General features: G+C 33.8%; 1 protein-coding gene across 1 annotated transcript in view; it reads left to right on the top strand.

Annotated features, from left to right (window-relative positions):
* The window catches only part of ADAM2 (ADAM metallopeptidase domain 2), a 94244-nt gene that overhangs the window by 40642 nt on the left and 38423 nt on the right, over nucleotides 1-15179 (top strand). The window contains exons 8-10 of the mRNA XM_519722.8: nucleotides 8505-8576; nucleotides 8997-9163; nucleotides 10196-10277. Of these exons, the coding sequence (XP_519722.5) occupies nucleotides 8505-8576; nucleotides 8997-9163; nucleotides 10196-10277 (321 nt within the window). The remainder of the gene's footprint in view (nucleotides 1-8504; nucleotides 8577-8996; nucleotides 9164-10195; nucleotides 10278-15179) is intronic.

Here is a 15179-nt window from a genome sequence, read left to right as displayed (position 1 = left end):
CTTCCTTACACCTTATACAAAAATTAACTTAAGGTGGATTAAAGACTTAAATGTAAAACCCAAATCCATAAACACCCTAGAAGAAAACCTAGGCAATACCATTCAGGAAATAGGCATGGGTGAAGACTTCTTGACAAAAATACCAAAAGCAATTGCAACAAAAGCCAGAATTGACAAATAGGATCTAATTAAACTAAAGAGCTTCTGCACAGCAAAAGAAACTATCATCAGAGTGAACAGGCAACCTACGGAGTACAGAGTGGGAGAAAATTTTTGCAATCTACCCATCTGACAAAAGTCTAATATCCAGAATTTACAAGGAACTTAAACATATTTACAAGAAAAAAAACAACCCCATCAAAAAGTGGGCAAAGGATATGAACAGACACTTCTCAAAAGAAGACATTTATCTGGCCAATGAACATATGGAAAAAAAAGCTCCACATCACTAATCATCAGAGAAATTCAAGTCAAAACTACAATGAGATACCATGTCACACAAGTCAGAATGGCGATTATTAAAAAGTCAGGAAATAATAGATGCTGGAGATGCTGTGGAGAAATAGGAACACTTTTACACTATTGGTGGGAATGTAAATTAGTTCAGTTATTGTGGAAGACAGTATGGAGATTCCTCAAGGGTCTAGAACCCAAAATACCATTTGACCCAGCAATCCCATTACTGGGTATATACTCAAAGGAATATAAATCATTCTACCCTAAAGACACATGCTCACGTATATTTATTGCAGCACTACTTACAATAGCAAAGACATGGATCCAAGTCAAATGCCCATCAATAATAGACTGGATAAAGAAAACGTGGTACATATACACCATGGAATACTATGCTACCTAAAAAAGGAATGAGACTGTGTCCTTTGCAGGGACATGGATGAAGCTGGAAGCCATCATCCTCAGCCAACTAACACAGGAACAGAAAACCAAACACCGCATGTTCTCCCTCATAAGTGGGAGCTGAACATTGAGAATGCAAGGACACAGAGAGTGGAACAACACATACCAGGGCCTGTTGTGGGGTGGGGGCTGAGGGGAGGGAACTTAGAGGATGAGTCAATAGGTGTAGGAAACCACCATGGCACACATATACCTATGTAATAAACCTGCACATTCTGCACATGTATCCTGTTTTTTTTTAGAAGAAGAAATAAAGGGAAAAAAAAGAGAATCTAATAATGAGTGTATATACTCTATTTCTGACACGTGTTCTTTTTCTCTCTACAGCTTCCCCGTTTCTACTAAAGATAATCAAAGAAAGACCATTGGGTTTGCAGAATAAATCTAGTCTCATTAAACTTGGGCCTAATTATTATGTAAGTGCAGTGAGAAACGTGTTTCTTTATGGTACAATTTTTCATGTCTATTTACAAATCCAAATATTTTTAGCTTCTTTATACCATATAAAAACAAGATGCCAAAAGTATATAAACTTTGTGAACCACAAAATATCTGAGATGGGTACCAATCAATTTAGAAAGTTTATTTTGCCAAGGTTAAGAACATGCCCTTAACACAGTCTTAGGAGGTCCTGATGACTTGTGCCCATGGTGGTTGGGGTACAGCTTGCTTTTATGGATTTTAGGGAGACATAATACATCAAATGATATATGTAAGATTTACATTGGTTCAGTCTGGAAGGGCAGTAAAAATTGAAGCAGGTTCTTCCAGGTCATAGGTAGAGTTAAAAATTTCTGATTGTTAAATGATTGAAGGAGTTATCAATAGAAAGAAATGTCTGGTTTCCAATTAAGGGTTGTGGAGACCAAGGTTTTATCATGCAGATGAAGCCTCCAGGTAGCAGGCTTCAGAGAGAATAGATTGTAAATGTTTCTTATCAGACTTAAGGTCTGTGCTGTTGTCTTTTCCTGAATTCTAAAAAGCAGGAGGTATACTGAGGCATGTCTGACCCCCACCCCTCTTCCCATCATGGCCTGAACTTGTTTTTCAGATTAATTTTGGAATGCTATAGCCAAGAGGAGGGGTCATTCAGATGATTGGTGGCCTTAGAATTTTATTTTGTGTTTACAGCTTACATATATGTTCAGAAATTGATGTTTCACCATTTGCCTTATTTGAAAATGATCTAGATAGTCCATAATTATCTATTCTTCAACTTAACTTAGCAAAACTTTAAAAGTGTAAATTACCAAAGATATTTAGGGAGATATTTTTTTTAGTAGATAAAGTATAACACAAAACAAAGCTATTCATCATTGAATTATTTTTCTTGTTTATGAATTGCATAATATAGAGATAACATGAAATTATTATATTAGGAAACCTAGGTAGAAAATGCTGACAACTCCAAAGACTTGTCTATTTTGGTAGCAGGACAAGCCGCAGACAAAACCCCTCAGACACCGAGTTAAAGAAGGAAGCGGTTTATTCAGCCAGGAGCATTGGCAAGACTCCTGTCTCAAGAGTCAAGCTCCCTGAGTGAGCAATTCCTGTCCCTTTTAAGGGCTCACAACTCTAAGGGGGTGTGCATGAGAGGGTCATGATTGATTGAGCAAGCAGGGGGTACGTGACTGGGGGCTGCATGCACCAGTAACTAGATCAGAACAAAACAGGATAGGGATTTTCACAGTGCTTTTCCATACAATGCCTGGAATCTATAGATAACATAACCAGTTAGGTCAGGGGTCGATCTTTAACTACCAGTCCCATGGTGCGGCGCCAGGCTGTCTGCCTGTGGATTTCATTTCTGCCTTTTAGTTTTTACTTTTTCTTTCTTTGGAGGCAGAAATTGAGCAAAAGACGATATGAGGGGTGGTCTCCTCCCTTATTTTAAATAAACCAGCATGCTTTAGCTAACTTTTCATGCACTGAAGTTATCCACAAACAAGTGTACATGAAAAGCATTTGAATTCATTCCCATATTTCTAGCAGTTTTAGGAATATTTCATTTATATAAACACTTATTTTCTTCAAGTCAATTAAATAGAGATCCTTAACATATATTAATGTTGGCAATACCATTTGAAGATAGAAAAATACTCTGTACATATGACATACAAAAAGGCATACATCAACATACACAGAAGCAGATCTTGCAGTTTTTAGTCTAAAATTTTAGCCATATGCCTGATACAGTAACACACAAAACTCACTAGTTCATAAAAACACATGCAAATCTGGATCAGAATTATATTTGTAGCTAATGGAACAAGATTATTCACCCAGATGGCTAAAACTGACTTTTAAGATTTTTTTTTGTCACTTTTCCAATTGTTGTCACCCTCTTCCTTTTTAGACAACAAATCTTCCAAATTTCCATTTCACTTCTCTATCAAACTGTTTCTCTGACGAGGCTATTTCTGCCCATTGTTGGACATTATGGGCTGTATAGACTTTCCTTAGTCTGAGGAAATGTGACATGGCAACTTTAGTTAATGTCCCTCAAATAGAAATTCTCTAGTTCGAAACCTATCAATCCTTATATTTTTGTTCTCTCAATCAAATTGTAGCCCAAGTGAGGTCTTTACCAATAGATTTTGGCACCACAGCACAAGAGGCTCCCATATCAAGGAGTCTGGAAACTTCTTTTGCCCTGACCATTTTACCTACTCTTATGCAAAAGACTTTGAGTCCTTATCAGTGAGTTGAGCCAAGGACCCTTGTCCTTTTTTCAGTCTTGATCTTGATTAACCTACCTGACCATTGCCTCAAGTGGTTACAAGTCAGGTTTCTCATTGTAATCTCTGCCTTCTAGCTTAAAAAATTCTCCCAATGGATAAATAGGGCAGACTTGCTTAACACCCTTTAATGTTAGGGAAGTAGCCAAGGTGTCCCTTTGGTCCATCCATCCCTTGGTAATGTTACATTAAAACTTTTGTTTTAACCCAATTAAGGTCCATTTTATTCATTCTATTTCTTAATAACAATCTACAGATGGCTGCTCTCATTTTGCATTTCTAAAGGGATGGCATTTAAGTATGATAAGGTAGAGAATTAACACTTAAAAGGCACAGAACGTAGACTTCAGACCTAAATACTATCATTTGCTGAAATAAATAAGGTGGGGGTAAAAGTCCATTAAGACAACATGTTCATGAAAAGCATCTCAAACATAAATGCAAGGCTTGCTATGTAGATTTAAGCCAATGCCTTTTCTCCAAAGTAAGAGTTTCTATGATTTTAATCCTGGTGCAGGGAGGGAGGATCCCTTATACATGGAGATTTTATGCAACTTTTTCTTCTAAAGAGGTCTCAAAATAACTGACTAGAGTTAGTCATTGTGCCATAAAGGCATATTTTGGCTATATCACTGTCTTCCCGACCCAGTTTGTGTTTTTTAACTAGATTACTGAATTCAGAGTTAAACCTATTACCACGGACGGCAGAAAAAGCATTTTCTATGTATGGGCTCAACATGCATAGACCAGAATGTTTTAAAAATAGTGCTTTTAATCTTAACTTATAGTCAGAGGCTGGTTCATTCTTTTTCTATTTATAAAATTGATTTGCAGTCCTTTCACGATTTTTTTTTTTTTTTTTTTTTTGGACAAAATACTTTGGGGATGGTTTCTTGGGATTTTCTAGTAGACCAGCAATGCCTTTAGCCACTGCTCTGAGCTCAAGATCTTGACCAAGATATAAAGGTGGTTAAAGAAGCACATCTGATTGATTTGAGGGCCTAACTTCACAAGGCATTTATCAACCTTTATTTTGTTCTTTGAGGAGGGAATTCGACTAAGTGAAAATGTTAGTAAGCAGAGGAGGAAAGAGAGGGACAATAGGGGTTTCATCAGTCTTACAGTCTCTTGTAAAGAATATTTTAGTGAAGCTATTTTAGAATCCTGAGGTCTTATAGAAACTACTACATATCAATGCAAATAGATGTACCATTCTCTATGCCTAATTTGGGAGTGCTTATTTTCATGTGCACCTCTTAGATGGATGATTTTGTGCAATTATAACATTCCTCATAAAAGCCATTGCAATTCTAAATTATGTTTAGTAAGGTTTTGCCATTTTTTTTTTTTTGTAAATATTTACAGCTTCCAGGAACATACATTTTGAACATAAGAGAAGCACGTATACCAGAAGATAGAGTACTGGATACTTTAGAATGTAAAGATCCCATTCTTGTATTGTGTCTTGGGTTTCTTGGAGCTGAGAAAAAAAAAAAGCCCAAGATGGTAGTGCTACACTGCTGTGTTGTGTGATATTTTATAGTATTCTTCACTGAATGGAAATTTTTCTTGAAGCTGGCAAGTGGCAAGTGCACTAGTGTCAAGCTAACCCATTCTGTCACCAACTTATCCTAACACAGGAATCCTAGTTTTAGGTGGCAGACACTTTAACAGTTTTTAAGTGTTTGATCCATACCCATCAGACAAGTTGTGGCTCAGCTCTGAGATTCCTTTGACCAATATAGCCAATGATTTTTTTTACCTTTGCATATAAGACAAGAAACAAGGAGGAGAGAAACAAAATCCCTGTGAATGTGGCAACAGCTATCCTTTACCTCTAAAGCTTCAGCCTTTGTCTGTCTAATGGAGCACCACAAAACACCCAAAGGTCATATGCTTTGCTACAACACAAAAGGACCTTGAACTGGAAAGCCAAAAGTATCAGAGAGCTCAATGAAGAGAGTACAGCTGAAATTCAAGAGGAACTTAGTGACAAATTCTGGGTTTGGTGAGGAAGGCAGAGAAGTCTAAAGGAGCCAGCAGTCACCTCATCTGCATACCTAATGGGTTACAGGGATAGCCACAAGCCTCCTTCAGATACCGTCTTCAAAGACTGTCAGTGAGCAGAATCCTAACAAGCTGAGTTTCAAAGATCTAACTGATTTTCAATACAATTCATGAACCAGGCAGCACCCAGGCGACATAAGCTGTGTCAGGCAGATTTATCAGAAATGAGGAAACAGCAATAGTGCAAAAATAGACTTGTTAGCATCAGGCTACATTCTTTATATGGGTTAAAGCAGAGAGGACATTCTTATCATGCTAACTTAGATTAACTGGGCCCCTTTTGATTGGTTACTGAGAATGTTCTGTTTTTTTTAAAACTGGCCTGCTTGGCTATTATCTCTCCCTGGATTCTTGAAAGGTCAGATCTTTCAAGTAAACAACTTAGGTTTTAGTTTATTGACATGAAACTTTAGCATAAGTCACCCCATTTGAGGCCTTACATCCTTTTTTTTTTAAATTGTAAGTGTTATAATTATATTTCAATATTTAGATGTTAAAATCAAAGTTGAAAACTGTTTAGATGCATGGGATTTTCAAGTGGGGAGCACTCTGCTCTTTCTTTGGGTAAGCTCTGTATCTTCATATTTTTGTCATGGGGGAAAAGCACTAATAATTAAACATGTGGTTGGAGTGTTAATTGGGGACATTAAAATATTACATGTAATCTCTCTCTTTTCAGGAGTTGTTCCCTTTCCAAAGGCCCTTCATTATAACCTGCTTATAGTGGAGAGATGTACCACTAATCTCCTTGAAAAGAGGAGAAAATTTGGAAGTTCTAACTGCTTCTTTTTTGATGTTGTTTTTAAAAATCTTTATTGAAATGTAATTTATATTTTATGATGTTAAACTATGTGAAATGTAAAATTCCATGGTTTTTAGTATATTTACAGATTTGTGCAAACAATAATAACAATAATCTAATTTTAGAATATTCATCACCTTATAAAAAGACTTTGCATCCATTAGCAATTACTCCCAATCCCTCTGCCCTTACTTTCCTGTACCACAGGCCAAGCAATCACTAATTTACTTTTTGAATATACAGATTTTTCTGTTTTGCACATTTCATTTAAATGGTATCATACAATATGTAATGATTTATGACTATTTTTTCATTTACCATAGTGATTTTCAGGTTTATACATGTTATGGCATGGATTAGTACTGCGTTTCTTCTTACTGTAAAATAGCCTATTGTATCGCAATTTGGTTACCTATTCATTAGTTGATGGACATTTCACTTTTTCCACTTTTAAGCTATTATGAATAACATTACTATAAACATTTGTGTACAAATTTTTGTGTGGCCATGGATTTTAACTCATATTGGATAGGTGTGAAGAATGAGAACTGTGAATTGTTGGATTATAAGATAACTCCTTTTCACGTTTGACAAACTGTCTTCAAAAATGGTTGCTCCATTTTATATTTCCATCAGCATGCATAAGAATTCCAATTTCTTCACATCCTCACCAACACTTGTCAATGTGTGTCTTTTGAATTACAGTGATTCTAATGGATGTGAATTTGTTTCTCTTTGTGGTTTTGATTTACATTTCCCTAATACACAATGAAATTGAGAATATTTGCATTTGTGTACTAGTCATTTGCATATCTTATTTGGAGAAATGTCTATTCACATTATTTGCACATGTTTTAATTAGGTTGCCTTTTTGTTGTTAGTTGTAAATATTCTTTATATATTCTATATACTAGATCTTTATGGGATATATATTTTGCAAATATTTTTACCATTTCTGAAGGTTGTCTTTTTGTTTTCTTGATGATGTCATTTGAAGCAGGAAGTTTTTAATTTTGAAAACTTAATCTTTCTCCATTTGATTTTCTTGGATTCTTCTTCAAATATTAATTGACTGTAAATGTTAGAATCTATTTCTGGGCACTCAATTTCACTGATCTGTAAATCTAATAAAAGGCCAGTAACAAATTGTCTTGGTTACTGTAGTTTATAGTTAGTTTTGAAATTGAGATATGTGAATCCTCCAACTTTGTTCTTATTTAAAATTGTTATGGACATTCTGAATAATTTTCATATTTCTGTGCTTTATTTCTGGATCATGATCCATGGGCACTTAAAAAAATGCATATTTGCTGTTTTATAGTGAAATGTGCTATAGATATCTATTGCCTTATAATTTTGTTATAGTCTTCAATATCTCTGTTGATATTTTTGCCTAGGTATTCTATTATTGAAAGCTGTTTACTTAAGTCTTTAAATACGATTGTTAAATTTTCTATTTCTCCCTTCAATTCTGTTATTTTTTGCCTTGTGTAATTCTCTGGCTCTGTTTTTGGATGCATACATGTTTATAATTTTTATATCTTCCTGATAGACATCCTAGCTCTCTTATTAGTGCTGTTTGTATGGTATATCTTTTAAGTTCCTTTACTTTTAGGTGAATTGTATCTTCAAAAATGTACTATGTCTCCTCTACACACATCTAAACATTCTGGTTTAGAGCTAAACTTTTCTTTTAATAATTATTATAATTATTTTATTGATAGTAGAATTATACCTTTTTATAATGTTTAAAATTTTTAAATTTCTATGGAAAAAATATAAATTTCAATTCATATTTTTCAGTTTTTATACTGAACATATAACATATAATTTGTATAAGAAAATAATGTCTAAAAACTAATATGTTTGTAATTTAAATAATTTATTACTTCACCAAATTGAATTTTAAATGAAACAATAACAATCATTAAATGTTAAGCAATATATATTTACATCTAAAATGTAATAATATTTTACAGTATAATCATATGGGGTCTGATACAACTGTTGTCGCTCAAAAAATTTTCCAGTTGATTGGATTGACGAATGCTGTAAGTGTTTGCTTCTTAGTACTTTCGCACTTCTTGTGTTACTAAAACAATTTCTACACCTCATTATGACACTACATGAATCCACATGTTGTGTGGCGTAGGGGAAATTAAGTTTTATTTTAAATTTTACTTATCTGAAGTGGGAATAATAATAATTGTATGCACGTAATTTGGCTACTGTAAGACTTAAATTATATAAAGCATGGGGTATGGGGCTTCCTTAAATGCAAGCATTATAAAATCTCAAGTATTACTTTTATTATTAGTAACATTTTAAACTTACTAATCTACTTTAAAAGATGAAATGCAGACTTATAGTTTAGTTGTTTAATATTTATCATAAATTTGTTTTCAAACATATATATCTAATTTTTAAAAACTGTGACTTTTGAACATATTTTTGTATGTTTTCTATTTTAGATTTTTGTTTCATTTAATATTACAATTATTCTGTCTTCATTGGAGCTTTGGATAGATGAAAATAAAATTGCAACCACTGGAGAAGCTAATGAGTTATTACACACATTTTTAAGATGGAAAACATCTTATCTTGTTTTACGTCCTCATGATGTGGCATTTTTACTTGTGTAAGGATATCTTGACATTATATAAAGTTTATCTGAAGAAAATTTATGCAATTTGACCGACTATCTGACTGTTGATAAATGTGTATTAAAAAAATCTATTTTTTTCTTACACACACCATGTAAATATTTTTCACAACATGGTATTTATATTGGAATTACTGATATCAATTTATTTATAGGTTTGAAGTTAAAACTCACTCCTCAATCTTGTTCCCATATTACTTCTTTCCCTAGAGTATATACCACATTATTAAATATCTCACACAATACATAAAATTTTCACAATATCTACTTGGAGAAACATCTGAATTCTATAAATATAGTAATTCAGCCTTCTTCTTATGATTTGTTGTTGTAAATTAAAAAGTAAGAAAAGTAATTGAAACACTATGTTTTAATATCTCTAATATATCTGCACTGTGCTTAAGGTTTTAGTACATTAGCCTTCCTTTCTATTTAATAGACTCTGTTTTTCTTTTATCAATATTCAGAATATATATATATTATATGTGTGTATATATATGTATATATATATATATAGAGAGAGACAGTTTTTAAGATTAAGCATGGAGTTTTAAACATTTTACTTTTTATCTTCTGTCCCATAAATATGACATGCCTTTTTCATGTCTCTGGAAGGCTAATTTTGTCTGAATAATGAGAGACTTTAGTCCATAGAGTGATTCTGCTCATTAACCAGTTGCATTGCCTTAGCTTTTTACTTCTAAGGAATTTTATTTATTTTTATTATTTTTTGTTTTTTCTTCAGTTTTTCTGTTTTAGTTTTTTAAAATCTACGTAAAATGAATCTTTGTTATGTTACAGAAATCCATATAAAATACACTTTATTTGTTTTTAAAATTTATTTTATTGTTTTTAAAAGAAGCAGAAAGATTTAGTCACATCTTATGCTATGTTACATTAATGTTAGATGGAAATATTAATGATTATCATAAATGTAAAATTTGTCTTATAAAAATTCATATTAATTTTTACAAAATTATATGATTATGATCCCTTTTTAAACTTAAGTTACAGAGAAAAGTCAAATTATGTTGGTGCAACATTTCAAGGGAAGATGTGTGATGCAAACTATGCAGGAGGTGTTGTTCTGGTATGGTATATGCATAGAAAGTATGCTACGTAAATTAGTATACAGTTACACATTTCCGTATTTAATTTTTATGTGTATTAAAATTTGCATTGTTCTAAGCGCCTTTGTCACTGTTGCTGATAGAAATGTTTAAACTATAAGAAGTACTTGTTCAATTCACTATGTATAAAAATTTTTCAATTTCCTATCATGAGTTCAAGATATCCTTTCTAGAAAGTTAAGGTAGTGAACTAGTTTAGTCTTACTGTAAAGTGCTCTTCAAGTTTTCATAATCTTAATATTTAATAATTAATTTCGGCTAAAACTTAGATTTTATATGTTTTCCTAACTATGTAGTGAACATAATTATTAACCAGATTAAAATAAAACATTTGAAAGTATCAGTCGCCTTAAAATGCTTCATAGGGTATAAGTAAAGAATAACGGAACCAAATGTCCTAATTGACATTAATTATCTTAGTAGAGAATGTTAGTGTATTCAAAACTGATATATTTTTGCCGTTATTTCATAATACTATCACTATTCTGACAAACAGAACTTGCCTTTTTGTTGTGTGAGTGTTTGTACAATATCTGCAGGAGTTTCTTAGAGGCAATGAACAAATGAAGTGAAGCTAAGTGAAGCAATAAAGAGATGAATCAATTAAATGGAGATAAAAATAATTTCAACTTTTATTTTAGATTTAGGGCATACATATACAAGTTTGTCACCTGGGTATATTGTGAGATGCTAAGGTTTCAGATATGATTGATTTTGTCACCCAGGTACTGAGCATAGTACCCACTAGTTAGTTTTTCAACCCTTCCTCCACCCCCGGTAGTTCCTGATTTCTAGTGTTACCATCTTAATGTCTAAGTGGACCCAATGTTTAGCTCCCACTTATAAGTGAGAACACGCAGTATGTGGTTTTATGTTCCTGAGTTAATTCACTTAGAATAATAGTCTCTAGCTGCATCCATGTTGCTGCAAAGGATATGATTCTTTTTATGGCTGCATAGTATTCCATGGTTTATATGTACCACATCTTCTTTATCCGATCCACCATTTACGGACACTTAGGCTGATTCCATGTCTTTGTTATTGTAAATAATGCTATGATAAACATGTAAGTGCCAGTGTCTTTTTGGTAGAATGATTTGTTTTCTTTCTGTCTTTCTTTTTTTTTTATTATTTGAGACAGAGTCTCTGTAACCCAGGCTGGAGTGCAATAGCACAATCTCGTTTCACTGCAACCTCCACCTCCCTGGGTTCAAGCAATTCTCCAGCCTCAGTCTCCCAAGTAGCTGGGATTACAGGCACTCACCACCAAGCCCAGCTAATTTTTGTATTTTTGGTAGAGACAAAGTTTTGCCACATTGGCCAGGCTCGTCTTGAACTCCTGACCTCACGTGATCCACCTGCCTTGGTCTCCCAAAGTGCTGGGATTGACTTATTTTCTTTCGAGTATATACCCAGTAATAGGATTGCTGGATTGAATGGTAGTTCTGTTTTAAGTTATTTGAGAACTCTCCAAACTGCTTTCCACAGTTTCTGAACTAATTCTAGTCCCCCTAACAGTGTATAAGCAGTCTGTTTTCCTCATAGCCTCATCAGCATCTGTTGTTTTTTATTTTGTAATAAGAGCCATTCTGACTGGTGTGAGATGGTGTTTCATTGTGGTTTTGATTTGCATTTCTCTAATGATTAGCTGGTTAGCCATACACAGAAGAATAAAACTAGATGCCTTCCTTTCATCACATGCAAAAATTAACTCAAGATGGATTAAATATTTAAATGTAACTCCTCAGACTATAAGGGGTTCTAGAAGAAGACCTAGGAAACACCATTCTGGACTTTGGCATTGCCAAATAATATATGACTAAGTCCTCAAAAACAATTGCAACAAAAGCAAAAATTTACAAGTGAGATTTAATTAAACAAAGGAGCTTCTGCACAACAAGAAATATCAACAGAGTAAACAGACAACCTACAGAAAGGGAGAAAATATGCACAAACTATACATCTGACAAAGGCCTAATATCCAGAATCTATAAGGTGGTGAAACAATTGAACAAGCAAAAAACAAACAACCCCATTAAAAAATGGGCAAAAGACATGAACAGACACTTCTCAAAAGAAGACATACAAGTGGCCAACAACATATGAAGAAAATGCTCAACAAAAATTAATCTTCAATATTTATGAACAAGTTTGGAGAATGTGGCTTATACTTATGCTCAAGTGATTTACCTGGTCTCAAATGCTGGAATTTGGCTTGTTTATTTCATCACATGCCACACTAAGAAATCATAAGACTCTCCCATGGAGAGTGCAAGGCCTTCACTGATTAACAAAGAGGAGAGCAGAACTGATTTTCTCTATAGGGCGGGCTTCCAGCATGGGCAACATAGTAAGAACTCATTTCTACAGTAATTTTAAAAAATATAAATATTCGCCAGGCATGGTGGAAGGCCCCTGTAGTCCTAACTGAGGTAGGAGGATCACTTGAGCCTAGGAGTTCAAGGCTACAGGGAGCCAGGATTGCACCACTACACTCCAGCCTGGGCATCAGAGCAAGACCCCGTCTCAACAATCACAACAAAATTTTTAAATTAGAGGCACGCTAGCTTCCAGGAAGAAGAAAATGCCATAATTTACTGGACAGTTTGTGCCTCATGGGCAGAGAAAAATGGTCTCTTTAGTGATGACAATTGGAAGAAAGCTTTTCTAGTATTCTTTCTTATTCTCCATAGTTATTTTGCCTGCCCTTTCACTGGAAAAATCAGCTATAGACAATGTTCACAGAAGAAAGATGTTGAAGAAAATAGTTGAAGTTCTGTCTTTTGATGTTTAAATTCCCACCACCCTTTCTACCTAATCCTGCAGGGCTGTAGATTGCAATTTAGAGTCTGTATCCTTCCAATGCTGCTCCTTCCTAAAAGTTTATATGTGAAACCACAGCACAAGTAGTTTTTGGATGAGTACAAACAAGAAAGAATAATCAGCATATGATTTTTCACTTAATTTTTTTTTTTCTTTTCGAGACAGAGTCTCGCTCTGTCACCCAGGCTGGAGTGTGGTGGAGCGATCTCGGCTCACCCTGCCTCCCGGGTTCCAGCGATTCTCCTGCCTCAGCCTCCTGAGTAGCTGGGACTACAGGTGCCCAGCACCATGCCCGGCTAATTGTTTGTATTTTTAGTAGAAACGGGGTTTCACTGTGTTAGCCAGGATGGTCTTGATCTCCTGACCTTGTGATCTGCCCGCCTCAGCCTCCCAAAGTGCCGGGATTACAGGCATGAGCCACTGTGCCTGGCCTTAAAATATTTAATTGACAAACATCATATATATTCAAGGGGTACAATGCGACAATTATACGTCTTTAGATATAGTCATGTTAGGGGTCACGGTTTCAGCATAAGAATTTGGAGTGGGAGGGAGAAAATTTGGTCCATAGCAGTAGTCTAAAGGAAGGATGTTCTAGAAGAAATAATGAGGAATATTTAATTATGATGAAGGGGAAGATAGCAATCATAATGTTGTATGCATCTAATTACATGGCTTCAAAATATATAGAGCAAATGTCAGAGAATAAAGGAAAAAGAGGTCCATAATCATATTTAAGAATGGAAAAAAACAACCTACCTCAGCAATGTAATTTTTCATTTTATCAAAATATATATTTCTAAAATCTTATACCAAAGAGCAACATTGCTAATGTAGAGTATTTACCAAAGCAAATAATATGGTGAGAAATAAAGCAGTATCAATAAATATTAAATGATTGAAATCTTACAGAGAAAAGTGTCTGAGCATTGTGGATTTAAATGAGAACCAACTAATAGAAATATCACTTAAAAATCTCAAAAGATTTGCAAATAAAATAATGAGATAACTCATTTTGAGCTAAGTGACATTAAAAATACAGCGTATCTAAACTTATGGGATCCCAAAAAGGCAGAGCTGAGAGGTAGTGCATTTATAGCTTTAATGTATAAATAAAAATAAGGTTAGTTTGAATGTAGATGATCTAACTCCATCTCCAAAAAGCATTATAGATGGTGAGTTAAGCTAAGAGATGCTATAAAGTAGGAAATAAGTTTTAAGGATAATATTGGCTATCAATGAAATACAAAATATAATGAAGAAAATCATCAAAGCTCAAACTAATTTTTTGAAGATATATACAAGTGATAACAACCTACCAAAATGGGTATCTTATTTCAAACAAAGCTGAAAAAACAAATTATCCAAATATTAGTTGAATAAAGGGACATGATCACCACAGATCATACAGACATTACACATATAAGACGGCTTATCCTCAACCAATTAATGGCAATAAATATGGATAAAATTTTATGAATAATAAATTTTCTCAATTAAATAGAAAAGTAAATCTGCATCACCATTGAACCATTGGCATAGTTGAGTCTCCAATTAAAACACTTTCCTTCAAAACAAACAAAACATCTAGGCCCACATGATTTCCAAAAAATGGCTCCAAAATATTTAATGCTTGTAATAAGTTACTTTAGATAATACAAAAGGAGGGGCTAATTCTCACCTTGTTTTATGATTTGAGATTTATGTTAACTATACGTTAACAAAAAGAATTCTGCAATATATCAAAAGAGTATGACATGGTGAACACATAGAAATTATTCTAGGAATACAAGATGAATTTTATATTTGAAATCAATCATTATAATCTACTTTATTAAAAAATAGATACAGAAGATACATTTGTTAAATTTAGAACCGACTTAGGACAAAAAAAAGCAAGATTGAATACTCTCAGCAAACTTAATGTAAAAAGAGACATCTTCAAGAAATGTTTGCCCATTCTAAGATCATGAAGCTATTCTATCCTCTAACACAAGCTTGATTGATTTGCCTTTCAATGTAGATGTATAATCCACATT

This window comes from Pan troglodytes, chromosome 7, assembly GCF_028858775.2.
Source record: "Pan troglodytes isolate AG18354 chromosome 7, NHGRI_mPanTro3-v2.0_pri, whole genome shotgun sequence".
Taxonomy (NCBI): domain Eukaryota; kingdom Metazoa; phylum Chordata; class Mammalia; order Primates; family Hominidae; genus Pan; species Pan troglodytes.
This window is presented reverse-complemented; position numbering and strand designations above follow the sequence as displayed.